We start from the raw sequence: 13,419 nt of genomic DNA on the forward strand, positions 1-13,419 counted from the left end.
GCCCTGTTGGATCAGGCCAATGGCCCCTCCAGTCCAACACTCTGTGTCACATAAGAACATAAGGGAAGCCCTGTTGGATCAGGCCAATGGCCCATCCAGTCCAACACTCTGTGTCACATAAGAACATAAGAGAAGCCCTGTTGGATCAGGCCAGTGGCCCCTCCAGTCCAACACTCTGTGTCACATAAGAACATAAGAGAAGCCCTGTTGGATCAGGCCAATGGCCCATCCAGTCCAACACTCTGTGTCACTTAAGAACATAAGAGAAGCCCTGTTGGATCAGGCCAATGTCCCATCTAGTCCAACACTCTGTGTCACATAAGAACATAAGAGAAGCCCTGTTGGATCAGGCCAGTGGCCCCTCCAGTCCAACACTCTGTGTCACATAAGAACATAAGAGAAGCCCTGTTGGATCAGGCCAGTGGCCCCTCCAGTCCAACACTCTGTGTCACTTAAGAACATAAGAGAAGCCCTGTTGGATCAGGCCAGTGGCCCCTCCAGTCCAACACTCTGTGTCACATAAGAACATAAGAGAAGCCCTGTTGGATCAGGCCAATGGCCCATCCAGTCCAACACTCTGTGTCACATAAGAACATAAGAGAAGCCCTGTTGGATCAGGCCAATGGCCCCTCCAGTCCAACACTCTGTGTCACATAAGAACAGAAGAGAAGCCCTGTTGGATCAGGCCAGTGGCCCCTCCAGTCCAACACTCTGTGTCACACAGTGGCCAAAAACCCCAGGTGCCATCAGGAGGTCCATCAATGGCTCCAGGACACTAGAAGCCCTCCCATTGTGGCCCCGCAAGTACCACAATCAGGACTCTCCCAAGCACCACATCCCCTGGGATGCTCCCTTCGTTCTTCCACCGTGGAAGGCCAGGAACAGGCTGAAGGGGACGGTCTAGGAGGCCAGGAGTGACACCGTCACCCCCACCCCTAATTCAAGCATGGTCTACAGGCTTTAGCCAGCAGGGCATGTGGTTCCAGGAAATCCACAAATCATTCCTGCCCCTTGGCGGTCATGGCAGATGTGCTGCCTCCCCAAGTCCCTTAAAAACCACCTGAGCAGCAGCCCACCCCCTGCAGAAGCTAGTTCTGTGAGGCAGTCCTGCATTGGATGCCGGACTGGCCTCTGACCAATGTGGCTGGGGGATGCTGTCCAGCCTATGAAGCTGGCTTGCAGCATCCTAACTAAGGCATTTGCTCACAAGAAGGCAGAAACAGGATACAGGATGACCTTGACAGGCTGGAAAACTGGGCTAAAAGCAATAAAATGAATTTCAACAGGGAGAAATATGAAGTTCTGCATTTAGGTAGGAAAAATCCCATGCATGGCTATAGGATAGGGGAGACTTGTCTTAGCAGAAGTATGTGCGAAAAGGATCTTGGGGTCTTAGTGGATCAGACGCTGAACATGAGTCAACAGTGTGATGCAGTGGCTAAAAAGGCAGATGCAATTTTGGGCTGTATCAACAGTAGTGTCCAGATCACATGATGTGATGGTATCGCTTTACTCTGCTCTGGTAAGACCTCACCTGAAGTACTGTGTTCAGTTTTGGGCACCACATTTTAAGGTTATAGAGCAGCTGGAAGGGGTCCATACTGCTGCTATGTAATGTTTTAAAGCCAAACCTATGTTAGTTTTTATATGCTGTAATCGAAATATATATAAATATAATCGAAATATAATCAAAATATATATAAATAGATAAGATAGATGATAGATAGATGATAGATAGATGATAGATAGATAGATAGATAGATAGATAGATAGATAGATAGATAGATAGATAGATAGATAGATAGATAGATAGATAGATAGATAGATAGATAGATAGCGACGAATATGGTGAGGGGTCTGGAGACCAAGTCCTATGAGGAAAGGTTGAAGGAGCTGGGGGTGTTTAGCCTGGAGAGGAGACAGCTGAGAGGTGAGAGGATCACCATCTTCAAAAACTTGTAGGGATGTCATATAGAGGATGGGGTGAAATTGTTTTCTGTGGCCCTGGAAGGTAGGGCCAAAACCAGTAGGTTGAATTTAAATCAAAAGAGTTTCCGGCTGAACATTAGGAAGAACTTCCTGACAGAGCGATTCCTCAGTGGAACAGGCTTCCTCCTCGGGAGGTGGTGGGCTCTCCTTCCTTGGAGGCTTTTCAACAGAGGCTAGATGGCCATCTGACAGCAATGAGGATCCTGTGAATTTAGGGGGAGGTGTTTGTGAGTTTCCTGCACTGTGCAGGGGGTTGGACTAGATGACCCTGGAGGTCCCTTCCAACTCTTCTATGATTCTAACAGGCTTCATCCTCGGGAGGTGGTGGGCTCTCCTTCCTTGGAGGCTTTTCAACAGAGGCTAGATGGCCATCTGACAGCAATGAAGATCCTGTGAATTTAGGGGGAGGTGTTCATGAGTTTCCTGCATTGTGCAGGGGGTTGGACTAGAAGACTCTAGAGGTCCCTTCCAACTCTAGGATTCTAAAACAAAAAGGTGATCTGCACTGCTGTAGCATCTGTGGCTTGACACCTTCTGGAGAGCTGCAGGACTGAGGCTTTTGCTGCCCAGCTATCCCAGAAACTTCCTAGATCAGGGTCAGATTGTTGGGCCAGGCTGCTGCTTCTGCTAGTCTGCAGCTACTGCCTGCGCCCCCCCCCCTCCCTCCCGAAAGCCAGGCCTCCTCCATTCCCACTGCAGTTATGGAAAGTTGTCTGACAGCTAGCAAAGACTTGGGGAGGGGGGGGGGAGAATCCCTACTTCTCAAAGAAAAACAAACAAAGCAGGGAACTGAAAAATTCACAATACTTTTAATGTGGTGAAACAGCAGAAGAAGAGTTTATCGCCTCTTTCGAAAGGCTTCTGTGGCAGGAGCAAATTGCAGCCCCCACCGTCTTTTCTCGACCATCCCCCACCCACGGTCCGAAGAGGAAGTCACAAAAAGTGACCAAGAAATCAGAACGAAAAATATGTCTTCCTTTTCAGCACTGGAAGAGGCTGGCTGAGTCCGGAGAGAATGGCTGAACACAAGTGATAACCTCTTTCACCCTCCTCCAGGGCTTGCTGCTTGCAAAAGCTGGAAAGAGGAAGGTGTTTGAGCTTGCTTTCACTTCTAGAACTGCTGTTTGCTAGGATTCCGCTTCTCAAGCCAAGAAAAACGGAAACTGAGCATTTCACACTTTGGACAACTCAGCATGGCTTTCCTGTGCTGCCCTGGGACTTCAGCCAAACCCCCTGAGGTGACAAAGAGGAGGAGGAAATAATCCCTTCGCCTGCCCCTCATGCACCCAGACTCAGCTGACTTCTTCTCTCCAATCCTTTCATTTTACAGCTGCACAATAAGGCAGGGCTTAAGCAACTCCCCGCCCAGAGGTCCTACGTCACATGCCATGGCCTCAGAGAGAAATGTCCCCATTTTCCAACTAGGAAGGGAGTTTGAGAAAAGCCCCCAAGGTTCAAAGCCATGCATCAGAAAGGAAAGCTGGCCGGAGTCACACAGCACTGTTAGGGCTCCTGCCCACTCTCTTCCGAGCTGCTCTCCAAGTCCTTGGCCAGGGATTCCACATGGGGGAACCTCATCCACTTCATGCACAGACGCAAGTACTGCGGGGAGGGCCTGAAACACAAAGTCAAGTCAGTGGTCCATCAGTTGCTACAGCAGCAGACCAATGCAGGATGAACATGAGTCAACAGTGTGATGCAGTGGCTAAAAAGGCAAATGCAATTTTGGGCTGTATCAACAGAAGTCTAGTGTCCAGATCACGTGACGTGATGGAATCGCTTTACTCTGTTCTGGTAAGACCTCACCTGAAGTACTGTGTTCAGTTTTGGGCACCACATTTTAATAAAGATCTAGACAAGCTGGAATGGGTCCAGAGGAGGGCGACAAAGATGGTGAGGGATCTGGAGACCAAGTTCTATGAGGAAAGGCTGAAGGAGCTGGGGATGTTTAGCTTGGAGAGGAGGCGGCTGAGAGGTGATAGGATCACCATCTTCAAGGACCTGAAGGGCTGTCATGTAGAGGATGGTGTGGAATTGTTTTCTGTGGCCCCAGAAGGAAGGACCAGAACGAACAGGTTGAAATTAAAAGAGTTTCCGGCTCAACATTAGGAAGAACTTTATGACAGAACAATTCCTCAGTGGAACAGCCTTCCTCCTTGGGAGGTGGTGGGCTCTCCTTCCTTGGAGGTTTTTAAACAGAGGCTAGTTTGGTATACGGTTAAGTGTGTGGACTCTTATCTGGGAGAATGGGGTTTGATTTCCCACTCCTTCACTTACAACTGCTGGAATGGCCTTGGGTCGGCCATAGCTCGGGCAGGAGTTGTCCTTGAAAGGCCAGCTGCTGTGAGAGCCCTCTCAGCCTCACCCACCTCACAGGGTGTCTATTGTGGGGGGAGGTCCCGTCCCACTCTACGATTCTATGAACTTCTTGACCGTTAGAGCAGTTCCTCAATCGAAGAGGCTTCCTCCTCGGGAAATGGTGGGCTCTCCTTCCTTGGAGGTTTTTCAATAGAGGCTAGAAGCCCATCTGACAGCAATGAGGATCCTGTGAATTGAGGGGGAGGTGTTTGTGAGTTTCCTGCATTGTGCAGGGGGTTGGACTAGATGGCCCTGGAGGTCCCTTCCAACTCTTCTAGGATTCTAACAGGCTTTCTTCTCGAGAGGTGGTGGGCTCTCCCTCCTTGGAGGTTTTCAACAGAGGCTGGATGGCCACCTGACAGCAATGAGGATCCTGTGAATTTAGGGGAAGGTGTTTGTGAGTTTCCTGCATTGTGCAGGGGGTTGGACTAGAGGACTCTGGAGGTCCCTTCCAACTCTGTGATTCCATGATTCAATACTGCATAAATTAGTTTGCTCTGGGGCCATTTTTTCCTGAGCGAAGACAAGAAATGTGCGATCCAGAGGCTAAAAAAGCTGTGAGCTAGCTCCCACGAACTCAGCTTAGAGGGAATATTGATGACCCCCCCCTTCATCAACCGCAGAGGCTGGACCTGCCTCGCAGCATCCTTTCCACCCAGTTCTAAATAGATCCAAGAGGGCAGCCGTGTTGGTCTGAAGCAGCTGAACAAAGCAGGAGTCAAGTCTGCACCTTTAAGACCGACCAAGTTTTATTGAGAAAGTCAGCTTTCGTGCACTCTCTTAAGCACACTTCATCAGACGAGGGGATCAGGTATTGTGGGCTGCACTACACGCAGTTTGTTGTTTAAGAGTGCAAACGGGCTGTGGTCACATGATACAACAGTGTGGCCTGGCCGTTTGGTCTGGATAGCCATAAAAGGTCATAAAGTTCCCTGCTGATAGGCGTTTTTTGCAAGTCACAGAAGGACATGTATTTCCTAGTTGTAGGCTACCTAATTTACACAGTTTTAAAGCCAGGGACAGCCCAGACACTCCGAAGGCCAGGCTTCTTGGGTCCACCCCATCCACGGCCATTACTCCTTCCCGCAGTCCACCTTCCTGGTTCACAGAGGAGGGGAGCAGAAAGCCCAGCCCCGGGTGGGGTGGATTCTCTTTGTCCCTGACTTGAAAACTCTGGAATGCAGCATCAAACCCAAATCTGGAAGCCTGAAAATCCCAACAAATTGTTCAGCCCAAGGTGGGTGGAAAAGGGGGGAGGGGTTTGCAGGAGAGCAGAAAACCTGTAAACATTTTAACAGTTTTCTGCAGGGGTCATTTGGTAGAAAAAGAGGTACTGGAGCTCATTCGCACAATTCATTTGCTTATGCCACCCACCCCTGACATCACCGGAAGGTGGACTAAATTATAGCAGCTCAGCATCGACCTTAAAATGCTTCTTGAATTCGAATTGTCATAAGAAAACCTTACCCCCATCCAGAGTTCCCTCTAAACCAGGGGTGGCCAAACTGTGGCTCGGGAGCCACATGTGGTTCTTTTACACCTATTGTGTGGCTCTCAAAGCCCCTGCCACCTCATTGGCCAGCTTGGAGAAGGCAATTCTCTCTTCAAATCCCTTCGCCAAGCCAGCATCTAGGAGAATGCATGTAAAGTTAAATTTACTTTCTTTCCACCTCTCCCTCCTCCATATATTTTCCTCCCTCCCTCCTGGTGGCTCTCAAACATCTGACATTCATGTCTTGCAGTTCTCCAACATTTGACATTTATTCTATGTGGCTCTTACGTTAAGCAGGTTTGGCCATCCCTGTCTAAACTGAGCTAGCAGGAGGGAGCTCACAGATTTTTAGCCTCCAGCTCACACCTTTTTGTCTTAGCTCAGGAAAAGCGGCCCCAGAGCAACTAATTGATGCGGTTGCCCACAACTTTCATGCCAGGAGCTCACAAAGTAGAATTTCTGCTCACCAGACTCTGCAGCTTAGAGGGAACATTGCTCCCATCGTATTTTCAAAATTCCTTTTTCCTCTGTGGCCACAGTGGCAGGATCAAGATTTCCATCTGTCTGCTTGAGATGTTTTGGTGATTTCCCCATTTTTTGTGGGGGGGGAAATATCAGAAAGTCTGTCAAATCTTACAGTTCAGCAAACTGTCACAGGGGTTTGAACAATGGAGCCCAGAAGCAAGTATTGGCAGGGGGAGTAAGAAAGAAAGAGCACAATAAGATTCAGAGGTTCCGGAGCTCAGCTTCTATGAACCGCTGCTCAAAACGAGTCCTGGTTTCCTACAAAGAGCCAAGATAGCCGTGGCAGATCAGAAGAAGTTTCATCCCCCCAAAATTCAGTTTTGGCCACAAAGGTTTGATGCTGCCTGCTGCCCAGAACCGCCAGGGCCTCCCCAGGCAGCAGAGCTGGACGCAACATCAGTCAGCTGTGGGTGGAAAACTCGGACAGAATGCTCCTGGCACCCACAAGGCACTTTGTACTCAAGATTTCGTCTTCCAAGCTACCAGCAGGAGCAAGCGACTCTCATGCACGGATTTGCAGCAAAAGGCTCAGCTATAAACACGTACCTTTTGGCCTCCTCCTCCTCCATCAACCCGGGGTTTGTGCGGAACTTGTACCAGTGTGCCCGTGCTTCCCGCCTTCTGCCCAGTTTCCAGAGGGTGTGCAGCAGATACCAGTGAGCCGCAGGGCTCCCTGCAAAACACAAAGGAGGAGCCACAGCCTGAGCAGGCCTCACCGTGGGGCAAGACCAGGGCCCAGAAAGCCTGGGGTCAAACCACAGCAGCCTTCCCCCAGCCCTTCAATGTCTTTTGAGATGGGGCAAGGATTCCAACTGTGGCCACACCATTGTCTATAAAAGCATCACTGTGCTAGCAGTTTTACTCGCAGTCTCATTCTTAATGCTCTCTAGCGTGGAGGAAAGCAAAGGTCCCCTGTGCAAGCACCAGTCGTTTCCGACTCTGGGGTGACGTTGCTTTCACATTGTTTTCACGACAAACTTTTGACGGGGTGGTTTGCCATTGCCTTCCCCAGTCCTCTACGCTTTCCACCCAACAAGCTGGGGACTCATTTGAACAACCTTGAAAGGATGGAAGGCTGAGTCAACCTTGGGCCAGCTACCTGAACCAGCTTCCACTGGAATCGAACTCAGGTCGTGAGCAGAGAGTTCAGATCACAGTACAGCAGTACTGCTGCTTTACCGCTCTGCGCCACGGGGCCGTGTGGAGACTGCTGTGTCGAACAGAGCTGAGCATGCGATTCATACTGCCAAGGTCTTTCATATGATCTGTCGTCCCCAGTGCGGACTTCAGCAATGTATATTAGGGTATCTCTCCTACGCCCATAGAAGGAACCACTGTGCCCTCGCTTTCAGCCAGTTTGGTGTAGTGGTGAAGTGCGCAGACTGTTATCTGGGAGAACCTGGTTTGATTCCCCACTCCTCCACTCGCACCTGCTGGAATGGCCTTGGGTCAGCCATAGCTCTTGGAGGAGTTGTCCTTGAAAGGGCAGCTTCTGGGAGAGCCCTCTTGGTCCCACCCACCTCACAGGGTGTCTGTTGTGGGGGAAGAAGATAAAGAAGATTGTGAGTCACTCTGATACTCTGATTCAGAGAGAAGGGCGGGGTATAAATCAGCAGTCGTCTTCTTCTTTCATTGCATATAATCTATTTTGTTCCCTATTCACCTTGCAGGGAGAAAGCATTTTGAAGCTTCTCAAAAGCCTTTTCTTTTTACTGTTCTGAATAGTTGCATGTCAACTGTAAATGCCTCTAGCTCACTCTCCCCTCCCCCAAGCTCCAGATCATTTATAAATGCATTAAGTAGGACTGGGAGGGGGCAGATTCCTGAAGGACTCCATTTTCACCTCATTCCATTGTCCCCTTCTTTCCATCCTTTGTTTCTGGCTCTTTTTAACCAGTTACTGGTCCATGGAAAGACACATTCCCTCATCCCATGATTCTTAAGGTCAGTCAGACCTGGCCCTGATTCTGTCCCAAGAATATGCATGCTCATGCCCCCAATAAGCTTCCTTCTTACTTATTTATTTATTTTAGTATGCTTATTTTCCACCTTTTCCCAAGAATGGGTTCAGGGCGGATCACAACATGCAAACGACAATAAAGAAGAAGAAGATATTAGATTTATATCCTGCCCTCCACTCCGAAGAGTCTCAGAGCGGCTCACAATCTCCTTTCCCTTCCTCCCCCACAACAGACACCCTGTGAGGGAGATGAAGATATTGGATTTATATCCCACCCTCCACTCCAAAGAGTCTCAGAGCGGCTCACAATCTCCTTTCCCTTCCTCCCCCACAACAGACACCCTGTGAGGTAGATGAAGATACTGGATTTATATCCCGCCCTCCACTCCGAAGAGTCTCAGAGCGGCTCACAATCTCTTTTCCCTTCCCCCCCCCACAAAAGACACCCTGTGAGGTAGATGAAAATATTGGATTTATATCCCACCCTCCACTCCGAAGAGTCTCAGAGCGGCTCACAATCTCCTTTCCCTTCCTCCCCCACAACAGACACCCTGTGAGGGAGATGAAGATATAGGATTTCTATCCCGCCCTCCACTCCGAAGAGTCTCAGAGCGGCTCACAATCTCCTTTCCCTTCCTCCCCCACAACAGACACCCTGTGAGGTGGGTGGGGCTGAGAGGACTCCCACAGAAGCTGCCCTTTCAAGGACAACCTCTGCCAGAGCTCTGGCTGACCCAAGGCCATTCCAGCAGCTGCAAGTGGAGGAGTGGGGAATCAAACCCGGCTCTCCCAGATAAGGGTCCGCACACTTAACCACTTCACCAAACTGGCTCTCCTAAAACCCACAGTTCAGAGTTAAAACAATATATTAAAATGAAACAAATAAAAACAATGAAACAATGAATAAAGTGCACCGCAGGCGGGAGAGGCACATCGTACAAGATAAGCAAATATAGGCCCAATTTAAATGAGGGTTCAACCTGAGGCGACTAAAGGCACACTCCAAGACAATGGAAAAACTCATCCGAGAGCTACTGTTTGCTGATGATGCTGCACTCGTCTCCCACTCGGTATCAGCTCTGCAGCATATGACGTCCTGCTTTGCAGAGGCTGCCAAGCTATTCGGCCTAGAAGTTAGTCTGAAGAAGACAGAAGTTCTCCACCAGCCTGCACCCCAGGAAGATTATCACCCTCCCTGCATCACTGTGGGCGAATCAGTTCTGAAGACAGTCCAGCAGTTCAGCTACCTGGGGTGCATCATCTCCTCAGATGCCAAGATCGACAAGGAGATTGACAACAGGCTGGCAAAGGCAAACCGTGCATTTGGCCGACTGCACAAAAGAGTGTGGAGCAACACGCATCTGAAAAAAGGCACAAAGATCAATGTTTACAAAGCGGTTGTGATGACAACCCTCATCTATGGCTCCGAATCGTGGGTTTTATACCGTCATCACCTGCGACTCCTTGAGCGCTTTCATCAGCGCTGCCTTCGCACCATCCTCAACATCCACTGGAGTGACTTTGTGACCAACACTGAAGTCCTCAAGCGGGCAGAGGTTACCAGCATCGAGGCACTGCTGTTGAAGACGCAGCTGCGCTGGGCAGGGCATATTTCTAGGATGGAAAACCACCGCCTTCCCAAGATTGCCCTGTATGGCGAACTCTCCACCGGCCATCGAAATAGAGGGGCACCAAAGAAGAGGTACAAGGACTCCTTGAAGAAATCCCTTGGCACCTGTCGCATCAACCATCACCAGTGGTCTGACCTAGCCTCAGATCACAAAGCATGGAGGCACACCATCCACCAGGCTGTCTCTTCCTTTGAGAACGCATGCATAGCTGGTCTTGAGGACAAAAGGAGATTGAGGAAGAATCGCACTGCTACAGCACCAACCCTAAATCAGACTTTTCCCTGCAGCCGCTGTGGCCGGACCTGCCTGTCCCACATTGGTCTTGTCAGCCACCAGCGAGCCTGCAGCAGACGTGGACTATTGCACCCTTCTTAAATCTTCGTTCGCGAAGCCAAGCCGAGAGAGGTAACTACAGAGCAGCACTGCAGCAAGACACGATGTCACCACAAGGGAGGCGAACCGATGGAATTAACTGCTGAGTCTGCTTGTCATGAGGGGCACAAGAGCCTCTGCCCCTGAACCGGTAGTCATATTGGACCAGCTGCGGCCAAGTTTCCTCTGCCCTCGCTACAGACAAACCCACTCCAGGGTACCTGGGCCGAAGCGCAAGCTGTGCTGGAAATCCATCAAGGCCTCTTTCTCTCTCCCCAGCTCCAGGAACTCCACTCCTCGGACCGTCAGAGCCAGCTGCCTGATTTGGGGAAGCCTCTTGGCTTCTGTCGGAGCAAAGGGGCCCACGTCCTCTTCTGTGCCTTGGCTGCCTGCCCAAGGGGGAAAAGGGTTCATAGAATCCTAGAGTGGGAAGGGACCTCCAGGGTCATCTAGTCCAACCCCCTGCACAATGCAGGAAACTCACAAACCCCTCCCCCTAAATTCACAGGATCTTCATTGCTGTCAGGCGGCCATCTAGCCTCTGTTCAAAAACCTCCAAGAAAGGAGAGCCCACCACCTTCTGAGGAGGAAGCCTGTTCCACTGAGGAACTGCTCTAACAGTCAGGAAGTTCCTAGAATCCTAGAGTTGGAAGGGATCTCCAGGGTCATCTAGTCCAACCCCCTGCACAATGCAGGAAACTCACAAACCCCTCCCCCTAAATTCACAGGATCTTCATTGCTGTCAGATGGCCATCTAGCCTCTGTAGAAAAACCTCCAAGGAAGGAGAGCCCACCACCTCCTGAGGAGGAAGCCTGTTAGAATCATAGAAGAGTCGGAAGGGATCTCCAGGGTCATCTAGTCCAACCCCCTGCACAATGCAGGAAACTCACAAACCCCTCCCCCTAAATTCACAGGATCTTCATTGCTGTCAGGTGGCCATCTAGCCTCTGTTCAAAAACCTCCAAGAAAGGAGAGCCCACCACCTTCTGAGGAGGAAGCCTGTTCCACTGAGGAACTGCTCTAACAGTCAGGAAGTTCATAGAATCCTAGAGTTGGAAGGGATCTCCAGGGTCATCTAGTCCAACCCCCTGCACAATGCAGGAAACTCACAAACACCTCCCCCTAAATTCACAGGATCCTCATTGCTATCAGGTAGCCATCAAGCCTCTTTTGTGAAACCTCCAAGGAAGGAGAGCCCCCCACCTCCCGAGGAGGAAGCCTGTTCCACTAAAGTGGGAGAGGGCCAGCCAAGGGCAGCCTGAGGGAAGCCAGCTTGAGGGAGATGGCGGAGCAGGCCTGGCGTCGAGGTCTGGGCAATGGCGGCGAGGAAAACAGCGGTGCCAGGACAGACGGCAGGGCGGGGGTTTTCTTCAGGAATGCCCAGCTCAGCCCGCTCCTTGCCCGGCCCTCTTTGGCTTCAGCGGGAGCTGGAAAGAGGCCACCTTCTTCTTTTTTCGCAAGGGGCAGGCCAAGCTGGGGCGAGGAGGGGGTGCCCGCCTCCCGCTCCTGTGGTGAGGTGGTGCCCCAAGTGGCCGCCGACTTTGCCGGCCCTGCCTGCTCTATTCCTGCGCTTTGGCTCCTCCCACCAGGGAGGCTCTCCACAGCGCAAGAGGGAGGGAGGACCCGGCAGCAAAGCACGCCCCCTCTGCCTACCTGTGTTTACAAACTGGATCCTCAGGAGATCCTGAAGGCACCTGTTGGGGAAGGAGCAAAGTGGGGTCATTTCAGCAAAAGGCACCTTAGAGATGGACAGCGTTTATTTCAATATGAGCTCCCACCCTGTAATCTCACCCACAAGAATTCCTGGTGTGGCTTCCCCCTTCACCTAGAGCAGGGCTCCCCAACCGCCAGTACCGGTCCACGGCCTGTTGCAACTGGGCTGTGAGTTGCATAATTATTTCATTATATATTGCAATGTGGTACTAATAATAAGATGACGGTGACATTGGATTTATATCCTGCCCTCCACTCCGAATTTCAGAGTCTCAGAACAGTCACAATCTCCTTTTCCTCCCCCTCCCCCCACAGACACCCTGTGAGGCAGGGGGGGCTGAGAGAGCTCTTACAGAAGCTGCCCTTTCAAGGACAGCTCTGTGAGAACTATGGTTGACCCAAGACCATTCCAGCAGCTGTAAGTGGAGGAGTGGGGAATCAAATCTGGTTCTCCCAGATAGGAGATTGTACACTTTACCACCACACCGCACACTTAACCACAAAGTGCACAATTGTATAATCTCAAAACCATTCCACCCACCCCTCGGTCTGTAGAAAAAAATTGTCTTCCATATTTTTACACCGTATTTTAGGAGTCCCCAACTGTGTCAGCTATGCTGCAATGTGCCTAGAGACTGGAACCCATTTGATGGAGACCAGGGCATGGCTACTAACTATAAAGTTTTGGCTACGCCTACACTTTAGGGCAGACCCTGCTAGTTATATCCATATGATGCTAGCGGATTCCTTCGTTTCCACTTGGTATAGTCAGATCCAGAAGAAAATACATTCCATAGGTGTACCCCTGGACAACCTCTGTATGCTAAGTGAAACACAGGCATTTGGAATCCTGAAACAGAGGGTCTTGGATATTGAGAAACAGTTCCTTTGTTCTTCTGGACATAAAGCTTGTTCCCCTTTAGCATTTGGGCTGCCTGCTGCCTCCCTTTCCCAGATTACTTCACCCCAGTTACGCTGCTCTTTTATGTTAGCAAGACTCGATGTTCTACCCTCAGCGGTATTGTCTGGGAGGTTTGCCAACAGCCCTTATCAGGACAGAGTCTGCCCATGTAATGGAAGGCACCTTGAAACGGTCGCACATGTTTTACTTCATTGTGATTTTTATTTTTTATTTTTTTAATTTAATCAGTTTATTGTTAAAACACTGAAACACACCACACAAAGAAAAACAGAACACACACATATACAATATACACTGAAGCATAAGGATCAAACTAAACTACATACATCATATTCCATCCTTGTCTGTTTCAAGGACTTGCATTTTTAAATCAAGATTGTTAATATTCCAACTCTTTCCATCTTTCATATCCTAATATTTAACTCCATATCTGTTTCCTAAATCAACTTATAACCT

General features: G+C 50.0%; 1 protein-coding gene across 1 annotated transcript in view; it reads right to left on the reverse strand.

Moving 5' to 3' along the window:
• Nucleotides 1-2,776: 2,776 nt before the first annotated feature.
• Nucleotides 2,777-13,419, reverse strand: part of FANCG (FA complementation group G) — a 32,106-nt gene continuing 21,463 nt past the window's right edge. The window contains exons 11-14 of the mRNA XM_060236645.1: nucleotides 11,982-12,022; nucleotides 10,549-10,716; nucleotides 6,911-7,037; nucleotides 2,777-3,604 (exon numbers count right to left, since the gene is read on the reverse strand). Of these exons, the coding sequence (XP_060092628.1) occupies nucleotides 3,493-3,604; nucleotides 6,911-7,037; nucleotides 10,549-10,716; nucleotides 11,982-12,022 (448 nt within the window). The 3' untranslated portion in view covers nucleotides 2,777-3,492. The remainder of the gene's footprint in view (nucleotides 3,605-6,910; nucleotides 7,038-10,548; nucleotides 10,717-11,981; nucleotides 12,023-13,419) is intronic.

Source organism: Heteronotia binoei, chromosome 4 (genome assembly GCF_032191835.1).
Source record: "Heteronotia binoei isolate CCM8104 ecotype False Entrance Well chromosome 4, APGP_CSIRO_Hbin_v1, whole genome shotgun sequence".
NCBI classification, from domain to species: domain Eukaryota; kingdom Metazoa; phylum Chordata; class Lepidosauria; order Squamata; family Gekkonidae; genus Heteronotia; species Heteronotia binoei.